This window comes from Photinus pyralis, unplaced genomic scaffold, assembly GCF_008802855.1.
Source record: "Photinus pyralis isolate 1611_PpyrPB1 unplaced genomic scaffold, Ppyr1.3 Ppyr1.4_LG5, whole genome shotgun sequence".
Lineage (NCBI taxonomy): Eukaryota > Metazoa > Arthropoda > Insecta > Coleoptera > Lampyridae > Photinus > Photinus pyralis.
In genome coordinates this window covers 2973385-2987018 of record NW_022170596.1, presented here as the reverse complement: position 1 = coordinate 2987018, position 13634 = coordinate 2973385, and the positions used below count along the sequence as shown (strand labels likewise).

At 37.0% G+C, this 13634-nt stretch overlaps 1 protein-coding gene across 1 annotated transcript in view; it reads left to right on the top strand.

Annotated features, from left to right (window-relative positions):
* LOC116172310 overlaps positions 1 to 12816 on the top strand; it is a 28406-nt gene extending 15590 nt beyond the window's left edge. The window contains exons 2-3 of the mRNA XM_031489510.1: positions 1258 to 1572; positions 11188 to 12816. Coding sequence (XP_031345370.1) covers positions 1258 to 1572; positions 11188 to 11283 — 411 coding nt within the window. The 3' untranslated portion in view covers positions 11284 to 12816. The remainder of the gene's footprint in view (positions 1 to 1257; positions 1573 to 11187) is intronic.
* Positions 12817 to 13634: the final 818 nt, after the last annotated feature.

The following is a 13634-nucleotide window of genomic DNA, read 5'->3' as shown; positions in this document are numbered from 1 at the left end:
ACAATCAACATAGAAAAAGTGGGTGCTGTCAGCGGTGGCAGCTATGACTGTAATGACTAGAAAGATACCTATCTATAAAACGAAACAATTAGGATGATAATCGAACCCTAGTTAAAATTAAAGAGTTGTTTCTAGTATTCAGCAAGATTCTGAGATCAATTTTGAATGTTTTTTTTTCGTGCGTTAGGGGCAGCTTTCACTCCTTCGGATGGGGTCCTCGTCACGTAACTTGTTTGTGATTCAAGGTTGTGGAAGGGTATTTCCCGGCGACATAAAATAATTTCTTGTGAGTGTTGGTTTTAGGAACATTTTTGAGTATAATTTTATGCACTTCAGGCCATCTCAAAATACAAACGAACTATAAAAAAATATAATTCATCAGTTTTAAGTTTAGGGATACATTTGAAATACGTTTCAGAACTTGTAAAAATTGTCGAGTTTACTTCATTTTTCTTGTCGTCTCGCTTTACCATTGGGATATCGCCCCGAGAAAAATACGCGATCCAAATACTCGCAGGATGGGCCGGTAATGGATCTTGAACAATATTTTGCTTGAGTCGATATCCCAATTGTAAAGCGAGATGATCCGATAATTTTTAAAAGTTTTGAAACGTATCTTTCTAAATTTAAAACAAAGAATAATAATACAAAGAAGATTAAAAACGAGAACATTCTTTTGGCAATTAGTTCATTCCAAACGATTTAAATTGTTTATCACTAAAATTTGTAATAATTTGCTAATATTAGCATTTTGATAGTTACAGTTTTGATTATAGTCGTACCAAAGGTTTAGAGGCTAATCTGACGATGATAAACACCATTTCTCAATTACATGATTCACGTATTTTTATGTGTACAGCGCAAATAAATAGAAAAATTGCCAATACGACTTACTTTTCCAGTAATGGAAAAATATTGATAGTCTCCTGCATTTCACAAATTGAGTTTTGTTGAAGGGCACGATAAAATTCTTGCATACCACAATATTGCTTTCACATTTCATTGAGTTGGATCAAGACATTTTATCGAGTTAGGCGATTTACGTGCAAGTCAGTTCCACGGTAGAAAGCTGCGCCCGGAATAATTAAATCCTTTTATGGTACCTGCACCAAGCACTCACTTTTGTAACGGAGACAGATCTTACTGTACATCGACATAGTTAGGTCGAAATTTATGAATGTCTATTTCTAATTTCGTCATCTATCATTTCTACCGATTTAGAAAACGCAACAATTTGTAAAATGTAGATATTTACAGGAAGCCGCCGATCGCTTCATGGATACCAGTTGGCAAATTCACAAGCAGTGGTTCACTGAAACCAACGCTTCCGCGTTTCCGACCGCCGAAATTCAGCCGGCCGAAAATCAAACTAACGTTAAACCAAACGAAACGACGCTAACAAAAACAAAAAGAACGAACAGCGTACCTAATGGAATCATTAGGTATTCGGACGACGATGCGAGAGAGAGAAAATCGGGTACGCCCGGTAGGAAAGTTGTGCAAATTGAGACGGTACAAACTACTTGCGAATCTGTCGGTCCGCCGGAGAAAATTAAAACGGACGTTATTTTGGTAAGATTTTTTGAGGTGTAATTACTAACAAAGGTTTTTGCTTGGGTGTGTGCAATACTAACACGATTGCTTGATGCTCGATTAACGCTGGAACTTTTTTACTACAACAATTTCTTTTTGCCAAAAAACTAAGAAATTTGTTCGAAAATAGCTTTGTGTTTTTACCATGTGTGCCTCGGATGTTAATTAATGATCTTTTTGGAATTGGTAACAAACAAGGAAAATTTCTACGTCTATTTTTTTCGGCTATGGCTCATTCGGCGGCTAGATGATGAAGGCATAGCTGTAGTTGTTGGCCGGTATTTCCTGCGAAATGAATGGTTTTCAAAAAATACTCAAACTCCTAAATGATAATAACCAGTAAAGCTGGAATGAAGAATATATTTTGTGTTATACTTTTTGGTTATTCAAAATTTTAGAATGGGACTACAACTACAACCTTAGTGTAAAGAATAGCAATATAGGGGATTAGATGCTCGACTATAACCAAGAGGGTTTTACCTTCGGTTCTACCCATTTTAGAATAGTCTTGTTCTTTTATTGATTATCTTCTTTGTCTATCTACAGGGTGTTTACTAAACATGCGGCAAAAATTAACGAGATATTTTATCCTTTGACTATTTTTGAAAAAGTGTTTTGTTGCGAAAATACAGGGCGAAATATTTTTCGACAATAATAACGATTTATTAGGACCAAAAATTACATGTATCATTTCTTAATCTACAAGAATTGTTCAAAATGGCCACCTCCGAATCAGATGCAACCATCCAATTTTCTCCTCATCGACTCCCGGACTGTTTCAAAAAGACCAGCGTCGAGGGTTGAGTTACACCCAGCAATTAATCCGATCTCTTAAATCGTCCACTAGCCTAGTGTAAGCTAATGATTTTAGGAAATAATCCTGGGGGTTTAAGTTCGGGGATAGAGCAGCCCATAAGTGAGGTCCACCTCGACCAATCCAGCGATCTTTGGCATATTGCTAAGGGATACCACTCCTATTTGTTCACCTTGTATCTTCGCAACATAGTGCTTTTTCAAAAGGCATCAAATGATAAAATATCCTTAGAATACTCCAAAGAATGACACGGAAAAAGCACTTCTGGGCGTGTAATGAACGTTGCTGTATTATACTTTTTAGCGCATTTTTGCAAATTTATTTGTAAAAAGTAGCTTTTAATCTCACTTTGGCTGGCTGGCTGGCTGCAAATGTGGGCGCGTAGAAGAACTCTTGTAGAAAGGCAACGGGTGTACGTGTATCTACAAGGCCGTGAAATTTATCAACCTTAGGGACATGGCTACATGATGTGGGGTTGGCGACATCTGGGCGTCATCCTCGAGCGTAGTATACTAACGTGAAGGTTTTTCAGTTTTTTCCTATCTTCTACTACAGTTTTGGTTCGATTCTTTTCAAATTGGTGTCGTCGGAAAGATGTTGTAAACGCGCACAACTCCTGCGTGGCGGAATTTTGTTTTTTGTCCTAGGGGCGAAATTAACGACTTTTTGCGAAGCGCGCGCGCGTCTTCGAGAAGTAGTCAACTTCGGGCGCCTTTTACCTTCCGTTGCGAACTCACGCGGTTTAACGTTTCGTAAATCTCGAATCGCTGTCTCTCTTTCTCGTGTCGCCACTAGAAGCGAATTGCGGGTGAACGGCGGGACGTCGGAAGTGGCTACCGTCAAAGGGAATGTGGTAGCCCCCGACACGATTTTAACTTTAAAAGCGAATTGCGGGTGCACGCGGAAAGTGGGAAACAGTTAGTGAATGTAGTAGCCTTCGACAAGATCTGTTATTGATGGTCGAGTCGAAAGTGGCTAATAGAATACTGATCTGCCACACAAAAATGCGCTGAAGTCCCTTCGATCTCACATGAGAACTTTGATAATTTTTTGAAATCGATAACATAAAAAACAAAAAACATTTTTAATTTGTAACAGTTATAGATGCGTTTTGATGGTTACTCTCTAATCATTTCAAAGACGATTTGTTTAATTAAGGTTGCCGCACACTTGTCCGCTCCGTTCCGTGTTCCGTCACGTTACGGACCGTTAAAAAACGTTCAACGTAAAAGACATTGAATTAAACGTTTCTGCGCACATTAGCTCGTTCCGTCACGTTACGTCACGATTTATAAAGGTTGCCGCACACTTGTCCGTTCCGTCCCGTCACTTCGACAGCTGGCAACCGATCGCCCTAACGCATACTTATGAGCTGTGACGGAACGTGCTAATGTGCACAGAGACGTTTAATTCAATGTCTTTTATGTTGAACGTTTTTTTAACGGTTCGTTACGTGACGGAACGGACAAGTGTGCGGTGACCTTTACTGTGTGTTAGCGCGAACCGTCGTCGGCGGTGGACGTGACGGAACAGAACGGAGAAATGTGCCCCAACCTTGAGCCTATTTCAGTTTAGGTTGACGAAACGTAAAAAAATTTTACATGTCAAAGAAATTTATGTAAATATTCAAACATCTACGAATTAAAATATAGGCACCTACACCCTAAATATTATACCTACAGGGTTAGTGAGTTTTTTATAGTCACAAGGCGATATTTCAAAAATGGTTGTCAAATATTTTTTTTAAATTTTGGTGACTTAATAAGAACATTGGGGGGGGGGGCAAATTTTAAATACTCGTTTTTTACAATTTTTTTCTTTACTCAATTTTTAGGAGTGGGAGGGGGGTAACTTTGACATTTTAAATGATCCACTTCTGTTTACATTTGAATCTACATAAAAGCTACGTATGTGCTAATATTTAGTTATTTAAATGTCCTCTATTGTTAGGGAGCTATGCTTATGGTAGATATTACAATAAAAACAAGCTTACACCTTAATTACAAATTTTTCAACGTCTGTTAGGAGAATATGTTCAAAATGTCTTCCATGAACTTGCAAACACCTTTATAATGCGCTTCCATGGAAATGCCTTATATTATAAAGTAAGTCATGTTCCCAGCGAACTTCGTACCGCTTTTGGGAAATCCCGTTTTTTCTCGTACCCCTTTCCTGTTTTTCGCCGTTGCCGTGGGACTTCGGGAAGTTCTTTCAGAGTACACCTTCACGCTCTCGAAGAAACCTACGTTCGAAATGTCAAATCCCATTCCTACTGTAAAACATACAATCCTCCTTTTTTTCTGTTCCCGTTTCCGTGGGAATTTCGGAAAGTGTTTTACTAACTCAGAAACTTTCGCGGGCATACGTCCAACCAGTCGATTTAGACACGCATGAGACAGACAAACATTAATTTTTATTTATATACACCGTGTCCAAGATAAGGATGTCTATCGTGGGGATCTCCGAAACCATAGTAGGTACGCCGATGTTCAAATTAAGAAAAAGTTGCGCCAATTAAACAGTTATGATCAGGCTTGAAAGAAAACTAGAAAATTCCAATTACTTCCGAAGGCAGGCCGAAGTTTGCCGATTTCGATCTTATTATCTATTTTTTTCTGATGTTATTGCCACTTTTAGAGCTCTACAAGGCAGCGTTGAGAGATTTTCAATACAAAGTTTTGTTTCTGAGAAATCATCAACTTTCTTTTTTTATATGGCCCGTAAAAAATTTACACACTGGTGAGTAGCATTTTTTATTAAGCGGCAGTGCAAGGCGATGCAATTTTTGTATGGGAAAGGCTTGGTCCGATTCAGTTCAAACATTGCACAGTTGGCCTATATACCACATATAACAAGCCTATTGAAAATGGGTCAAATCCAATGAGCCCTTAGGGTCACTCCGAGGTCATGCTATGCCGTTTTTTAGATCCGCTTTAGGGTTTTATTACGAATGTAGTGATGTTATTAATTAATAATTATTATAAAATTAACTACCTATGTATGTAATAAGCATGAGGTCAAACTCCAATCAAATGTTGACTTTACATTATTGCAATTTCCCGCATAGGTGATTGTCACCTAATTGAATCAATTCGAATAAAGTATCCAAACTAAGAGGTTCTTTAATTGATACCTTTACAGGTATTACACGAATTCAATGACATATGTTACACAAAAAAAACAAAAGTTGCACCTGCGCACATCTTAACCGGGCCAGAATATCTATCGAACATATTTTCCATTTTCCAGGAAATTTGTCCGTTAGGTATTCTCGCCCTGTAGAAACCAACAGATTTCTTACCTTTGTTTTTTTTGTGTGCCGTACATCGTTGTATTCGTAATAGAAAATGCTACTCAATACAGTATGTACTTTTTTTACGGGCATTTAAAACAAGTATAAATTGTGCACAACTCTTGTGCAGGTAGAGCGCATTTTTTTAACCGAAATAGCTTTTGTTTTGACATCACCAATGGATATATTTCTTGCAGACGTCTCAATCGCCCTTTGTGAGTACCTACCCTCTTCCGACAATCCGTTCTTGAGAGGTTAAGGGAATATACCCGATCACGATAAGAGATCGAGGAGCAGGGCTATGGTTGGTAGAAATTAATTCCTTTCGTTGGGACCTTTAATTAGAATACAATGAGAGATAAAATTAATTTTTTGTATGCAAAATCTGAGACCACTTGGTTGTCGTATGTAAAAGTTATGCACGTTTTACTTTCAAAAGCATCTCAGGAAATAATTCTTCAAGGTATAGGCTACCTACTGCAAAAAATTCCAGGACTCTAGGACCATTCCCCTAGAAGTAGTTCAAAACGGTAGAAGTGGGTCCGGACGGACGGACTAAACGCAAACAATAGCACATTTTTTTAATTCTTAAAAATGCACTAAAAATAAAGTTGATGATGATTTCTCCGAACCGAAAATCTCTCAACGCGGTCTTCTAGAGCTCAAAAAGTGGCAATGAGAAAGTGTTTACTTATTTTTTGTATTTGTTCAAATAACATTGGAAAAAAATAAAAATGAAATTGCCAAATTTCTGTTTTTCTGGCATATCTTCAAAAACAATCGGAATTTTCAGGGTTTTTTTCCAGCATGATAATTACTCTTTAATTGGACCACTTCTCCCTAATTTAACCATCTTCGTATCTTCTATGGTTTTCGAGATCCCCATGATAGACACCCTTATCTTGGTCACAGTGTAGATAATAGCAGACCCGACGAAAGTTGTATCGCCTAACATTTCCATTACAGTGTGCGCATTTTAAATCCTTTGAGGTTTTGTGAGTTAACAGATGTCGTTTCAGGCCATGGTGGTGATGTGTTGCAAAATCACACTGTGCACATTTTATAAATAGAGAATTGAAAGTATTGTGAGTTAACATATGCGTGCAGGAGGATCCAACTTGCTTGTGGTTAATTATATGATTAGCGGGGATACGTGATCTTTCACCTTCTTACATGCCGGGTACAGTAATTCGTTGTATAATCACACTGGGCACATTTTAAATCCTTTGAACACTGTGTGTTAAAGAGATGTGGTTTCAGAACATGTTGAAGATTTGTTGCAAAATTGCAATGTTAATGAAAGGAAATGATACAGAAATGTTGGTGGATTTTCTAATTTTCGTCTGTTTTTAAAGAGATTCTAAAATACAGCTACTAGCTACACCTATTAGTGATGTTCGATTGAAATTTAGCAACTATATTTTTATCATTACAATATGTCGTGAGCACAGTCGATCATTTTCCTCATAATAGCCTAACTGCGGTTCTGTCATCATTCACCAACCAACTGTATCTTGGCTTAGATGGTGAAACTAAATACGATCAATTTATTTTTATGTAAGTGACAACAATCTTTGGTAAATGTAGGCAGTTTTCACATCGTAAAGGTTCTATTTTGGGTATACTTTTGAGATCGTTTCTAACTCTGTAATATTACTTTAATTTTCTCAGGCAGTTCCTCTCAGTGTGTGGTCGCATTTCCTTGCCAAAAGGCAGATGATTTAATTTTTTTAAAAATCGCAAATTCTTCTGCTCGAAATTGGTAGGTAATGTAAATCCGTCCATGTAAGAACGATCATTACTATCGATGGCAAAATATATTCAACAATTCTGGTCTGTTTTTATCTTCCGTCACCATTTTTTATTTAGAAAAGCGAGCTTTAATTACTTCCCGTCCCGCAACACGTAACTTTTTAAGACGAAGTTAAGAGCATGACAACCATCGTCACAACACAGATACGCGAAGCTTGATTTTAATTTTAATTACTGGTTGAAATCAACATACAAAATATGAGAAATACGACAAACGGGACAGAAATTAAAAGTCGCCACATGATATACCCTCCGAAACAAAATTCTGTAGCACCTATACGTTTTTGGGGTAATGGAATAAATTGCTTCCTTATTTACCTTTTCCGGCTTTATTTAACTTTAATCCAATTTAATGAACGCCACACCTGAAATATTCTTCAAGGGTAGTAAAGTAGGTCGTCCCTAATGCAATTTTCCTCCCTCAATAGTCATGTAAAACTTTCCATCGCTTTGGTGATTAATGTCCGCGCTTAATACCGAAAAGTCCAGTTTAATTAAAAATTCCGAAAAAAGTGGTCACACGTAAACCGAACTCATATTTTATTTATTTCTCTTGCGCTTACATTTCGGTTTAATATTCTGGCATTAAACTTGAGTAACGTAAACATACGCACATACACTTCAAAGTTGTTTACGTTCATTTAAAAGCTATGATATTTACGCAAAACGTGGATGGATGTATTGGGAGCGGCAGTTATCTAAAAAAAAGTAATTTGTTTTTATATAATCATGAAAAATTGCCAAGGGGTAATAGAGAATATTTTAAAAGTAAGGCAATAAATAATAGTATAATATGCGGAATATATATTTTAAATTTTGGCGATAAATTGGATTTTAGAAAAATAGCAATCGTTTGTGGAATAGCACCAAGGGCGGAGGTTGGATTCATTAGTAAAATGAATGAAAGAAAATAGTGAACAGCAGTGGGTCTGATTTTTAAAAAGGCATTGTCAGCAAGAATACATGTAAGTATCATTTATTAATGATGTATATTATACAGAGTTTCATAAATTTGAATTTATCGGCCATTTGGTTTCAATCTGACCATTTTGTACCGGTAGATTTGTAATGGTGCTTGGGACTTGACTGCTTCTATGCTCGGGAAGATTTTTCTTGCTGTTAAGAATTGCCCAAAAATCGACCACTGGGCGAGTAGTAAAAAATCCGAGAATCCTTTGTCAACTGTTCGCCATGAGGTGATTACAAGAAAAATTGCCCGAACCTACAGTCTAAGGACTATTGGTAGGTTCCCTTTTATTTTAGCATTTTTTTTCTAAATTCACGTCCCCTAATCGTTTCTTTTTGATTTTATCAATTTTTTTTACTAGTTTCAAACCAGAAATATTTCTAACAGTTCTGGGTATGGGTATTTGAGGAAATTGCATAAGATTAATCTTAAACATTTTAATCATAGCAAATGACTGGGAATTTTAAAATATAAGTGAATTTCAGAACTATTATTCTTCATCTAGCCTAGATCAATTTCTAAATATCAGGAATTTTCGATGCTCGTTTTATTTGCGCCCATAATCTTAAAGGTTTGATATCACCAATGCAATATTTCTTCCAGACGTCTCAATCTTCCTTTGTAAGTACCTTCCTCCGACAATCTGTTGGATTTGGAATTATATTAGATCACGCTAAGGGGTCGAAGAGAAGAACTATGGTTGGTAGAAATTAATTCCTTTCGTTGAGGCCCTTCATTAGATAAAACCAGTTTCATCCCCCCTCTCCAACCCCCTTTTTGGGTAGGGGGGGATAGTTGGTAGAAAACAGTTCCTATTGTTGAGACCTTTAATTAGAACATTTTGGTCCAAGTAAGGGCCTAAAGTTATTCGTTGACGAGCTATACGTGTGCCACAACATCTCAATATTTATCTGTTTCTCCTCAAAAATAAAAAATACGAAATAAAAGGATACGACTAACACTTTTACTTAGTATTTTGGGACTATCCTTTCCCGTTTTGCAAAAATTATTATACAGGTTGTTGCTAAATGTGATGTAAATACGAAAGGGGCTAATTCTTTGGCTTATTTTATGACTAAAAGTTCATATAAATATACTGTAGGTCTGCAAACGCTTCGTTCCCGATCTGCAGTGTTATAGTTCTACCGTACATTTTACAATTTAAACGCAAGATTTTCAATGCCAACTGGCAAAAATAACAACAAGATTATATCCACATAAAGTCAGGACCTATTGGACCGTTTTAAAAATTATATGTACTTTCATTTAGCTAACTACGGAAAATGGATTTTTATTTTCTTTCTCAATAACGGTCACACATACGAAAAAATTACAAGAGACCAAAAAATTTCTAAAGAAATGAGAAAATGAATTCTTGTTTTACATTCTATATCAGTGGCGCACCGAAAATTGGAACGAACCCTGAAAAAACAACACCCTGTAGATTTTCCTTACCATTGACATTGACCAAGGCCTTTGGCGTAACTTATATTACACATTTCACCGAAATATCTCAAACACTCCAGGAAATATAAAGAAAAAAGAAAAAATCTTGAAATTTTAACACCCTGTAGAAGTGTAGACCGGTAACGAAGAATTTGCGGACCTATGTTTATGTGAGCTTTTAGTCATAAAATAAGCCCTTTGGCCACATCATATTTAGGTACACCCTGTATGATGCCTACTTCAAGTGTCGAAAGTCGGGCAATTGTGACGATTTTCTCATCTGTTTAGTATTTGAGGCGATTGTCCAACAAGTGACTGTAAATAGTCGATAATGGTCATTGGTCTTGAATAATTGTGCTGGACCTTACAGTAACTAGAAGATCGCGGTATCCTAGTAGTGAGTCGTCTTTTTTTTCGTTTCAATACCATTAACAGAAATTGCGTCTTTGTAGGAAGTAATTTTCCTCAAAACTTTCGCCCAAAATATAAATCATCATGTTTTGAAAAAATCATGTTTAGATCAATTTAATGGGACTAATGGCTAATGAGAATTTGTTTTAGAAACATATACTTTTCAATTTTGAACAATTTTTCAAAAATGTTCATCCCATACCCCGCGATGGTGTAAAAAATTCGATCTCGACGAAATTTGATAGTTTGATAGTTGGTTTTTAAATACCCCAAAGTGCAAGAATCTAGTTTTAAGATACATACAGTTTATGTTCAAGATAAGATATGGATGTCTTATCATGGGGATCTCGGAAACCATAGAAGATACGAAGATTGTCAAAGAAACGTTGTATTGGAAATTTATCAACGCTGTCTTCTACAGCTCAAATAGTGGCAACGAGAAAGTGTTTTTTGTTTTTCTGTATCTGTTCATTTTGCATCAGAAAAAAATAAATCGGCAGATTTCGGTTTTTCCGGCATATTTTCGGATGTAATCGGAACTTTATGGTTTTCTCCAAGATCCCCTTATCTTAGACAACCCATTTGCAATTTGTTTGTTTCCATATCAAAATTACTAAAAAATGTATTTTTATTCGGTCCACAGATGGGCGAAGGTTGACCTTATGTGGGATCTTAGAGTATAACTTACCCATATACGAAAATATAAATATTTCCAATGTTAATTTACTTCGATCATACTATAGTCTAATCTACCCCTTTTATGCTTGGTTACATTTTTACGCACACGGTGTTTTAGCTGAGCATCTTCCTAGAGAAAGTTTACAGATCACTCTTGAATATTAAAATTTGCAGATCTTCCAGAAAGTACCGTTGAAGAACAATCCTCAAAAAATTCACAGGCGTTCTCCGCTGGGACACATTTACCTGCCTCTGTCATTTATGCCATAAATAATGTCAGGAATGAGATCTGCACTTTTATCAATATAGCGGTGTACACACAGTATTTAATTAACAGGTAGAAATAAACATTCATTTACCTATCCTCATTACATTGAAGTAATTTGCATTTTTAAGACATTTCAAACAATTATTAAAATAATACAAGGAATAGAGTGCCTTGAGGCACTCCGTTAGAATTTGTTACCACATATTGTTTTCGCTTATATTAAGGTGAGAATTTATAACATCAACGGCTTTTTCACTCTAACCTCGTAAATAGTTCGAATTTTACATTATAACACAATGAATCTACAAAGCTCTTACCTGTAGCATATCCACAAATAACAGTTACCTTACTTTGTAAAATGAGCAATGTCATTTTAGTTATTTGGTTTCGCGAAATAGTCTTGTTGAATATTATTCGGCACCAATTATTGTTGGCTAAATGTTCTTCTGGTTTAGTTCAAATTTAACGCTTTCTGACAACTTCACTCATGGCAATCATTTAACAAATGTCATTTGCCAAAGTTGCCAAGCAACACACTTATATGTCGCAGTTTTAACTTCAAAATTTTCTCTCTTGTAATTTAACATTCGACAAAACATTTTCCGAAATACATATCTGTAATTCCAAAAGAGTAATAAAAAGTGTAAGAACTATGAGCGTTTCAGCAACAGAAAATGGCCGTACCTTGCTTGAAAAGCTATGAACTGCGAACACCAATTTGGACGTGATATTTCACTTTTCGAATTTTTGTACATTTCTCTGAAAGATCGACGTGATGAATGTCAGTATTTCGCCGACCATTTTACGTCTCCTTGGAAAATAAAGTGGTAACCATAGACAAACTTTGTTAGTTGCATAGGAAATTTGTGAAACTACGTAGTCGTCTGGGCGTTACTAACGTATCAAACAAGATTGTTTTGTTAACTTCAAAATTTTAGTTTGACCTTTCAGAGAATTTTATTCCGAAATTATGGCATGTAGAAGACGTAGACGTAGAGAGAAGGGCACAAACGTAATCTGCAAAAGACGAAAAAACTCCCGCTTTTCGAAAAATCCCTTTTTAAATTTCTTACAAGAGCTGCGTAAGAAATACCCCACGTGGCTTTCATGCAAGCTGACGCTCGAAGGAGCTCGCCGGTGGTGCAACATGAGTGAATTTCGCAGAAGAAAGTACCAGTGCAGAGCAGCACAGGCCGGAAGGGCTGCTAAGCCCTTTCGAACTAAGTGTAAACCTGGGCGAAGGAAGCTCAGATGTAAGCTGCAGAAAAGACGGCGCACGTGCAAACGTAAAGTAAAGAGGCGTACTTGTAAAAGGAAAAGAAGGAGTTGCAGACGACGTTGTTCGAGAAGGAAGAAGAGAGTGTGCAGAAGGAAAAGTAGTTGCCCCTCGAGTTGCCCTAAGGCTCAGACATCGGTCGTATCGCAAATAGCTGAAGCTAATAGCGACTCTATAACAGTCTAAAAATTTTACTTATGTGCTAATTATACCTGTATAGATGTTTTTTTTATATTATACAAAACCTTTACAGTTTTTATTTGGTATTTGAACACAGCAAAAATTGTAACATTGAACAACTTGACTCTTAACATCAACAAGGATTGAAACATTTTGGTATAGCAATAAACGACGGAATAATGAACAAAGGGGGAAGCATCGAGGATCCGGTAAGCGGACCTGGCAGAGACTCCTTAGGGCACTACAACATGGGTCACTAAACCAGCTTCCAGGGGATTTGTTTTCTATGAAGAGGTTTTGGAGTCCATGACAAAGGTAATACTTGCTGTTCCAGCGGGAAAGTTCTTTAGCACGTTACTTTGATGTTTCTTCTCCCTCTTCGGAGTTGCAAAAGTGTTTAGATCTACGCGGCTGACAGCGGTAAACCTTGAGCATTTGTAGAGGAGCGGCGGTTGATCTACTTTATGATGCAGCGGGAGTATATAAAAGTTGGAGCAGATTAGATTTTTACGCTGATGCACACCCTTTTGTACACCTCGGTACCCCGTTTCAAAGTGCTGTAGAAGTGTTGAGCTCTTTGTACGCTGTTTACCTCCTTGGGAATGTGCAGACTTCAGCGCCGGTGTACCTATATTAAAAACTACTTTTGATGAGCGGTCGGTTACGTAGAGTCGGCGGTGGTTATGTGTCCATTTCGTAACCGATGTCACAGATAAATTGGGTATTTTATCTGTGCCGATGTTAACGCAGGGCTGGAGTTTACCAAACTTTTGGTAAATGCAACATTTAGCCTCTCATCCCTCCCTGTTAACTCACCAGTAGCAAGGGATCACTCCCTCCGCGCGTACCACCAGGTATGGTGTGGAAGGCAAAAACCCTCGATTGAGGTACCTACAA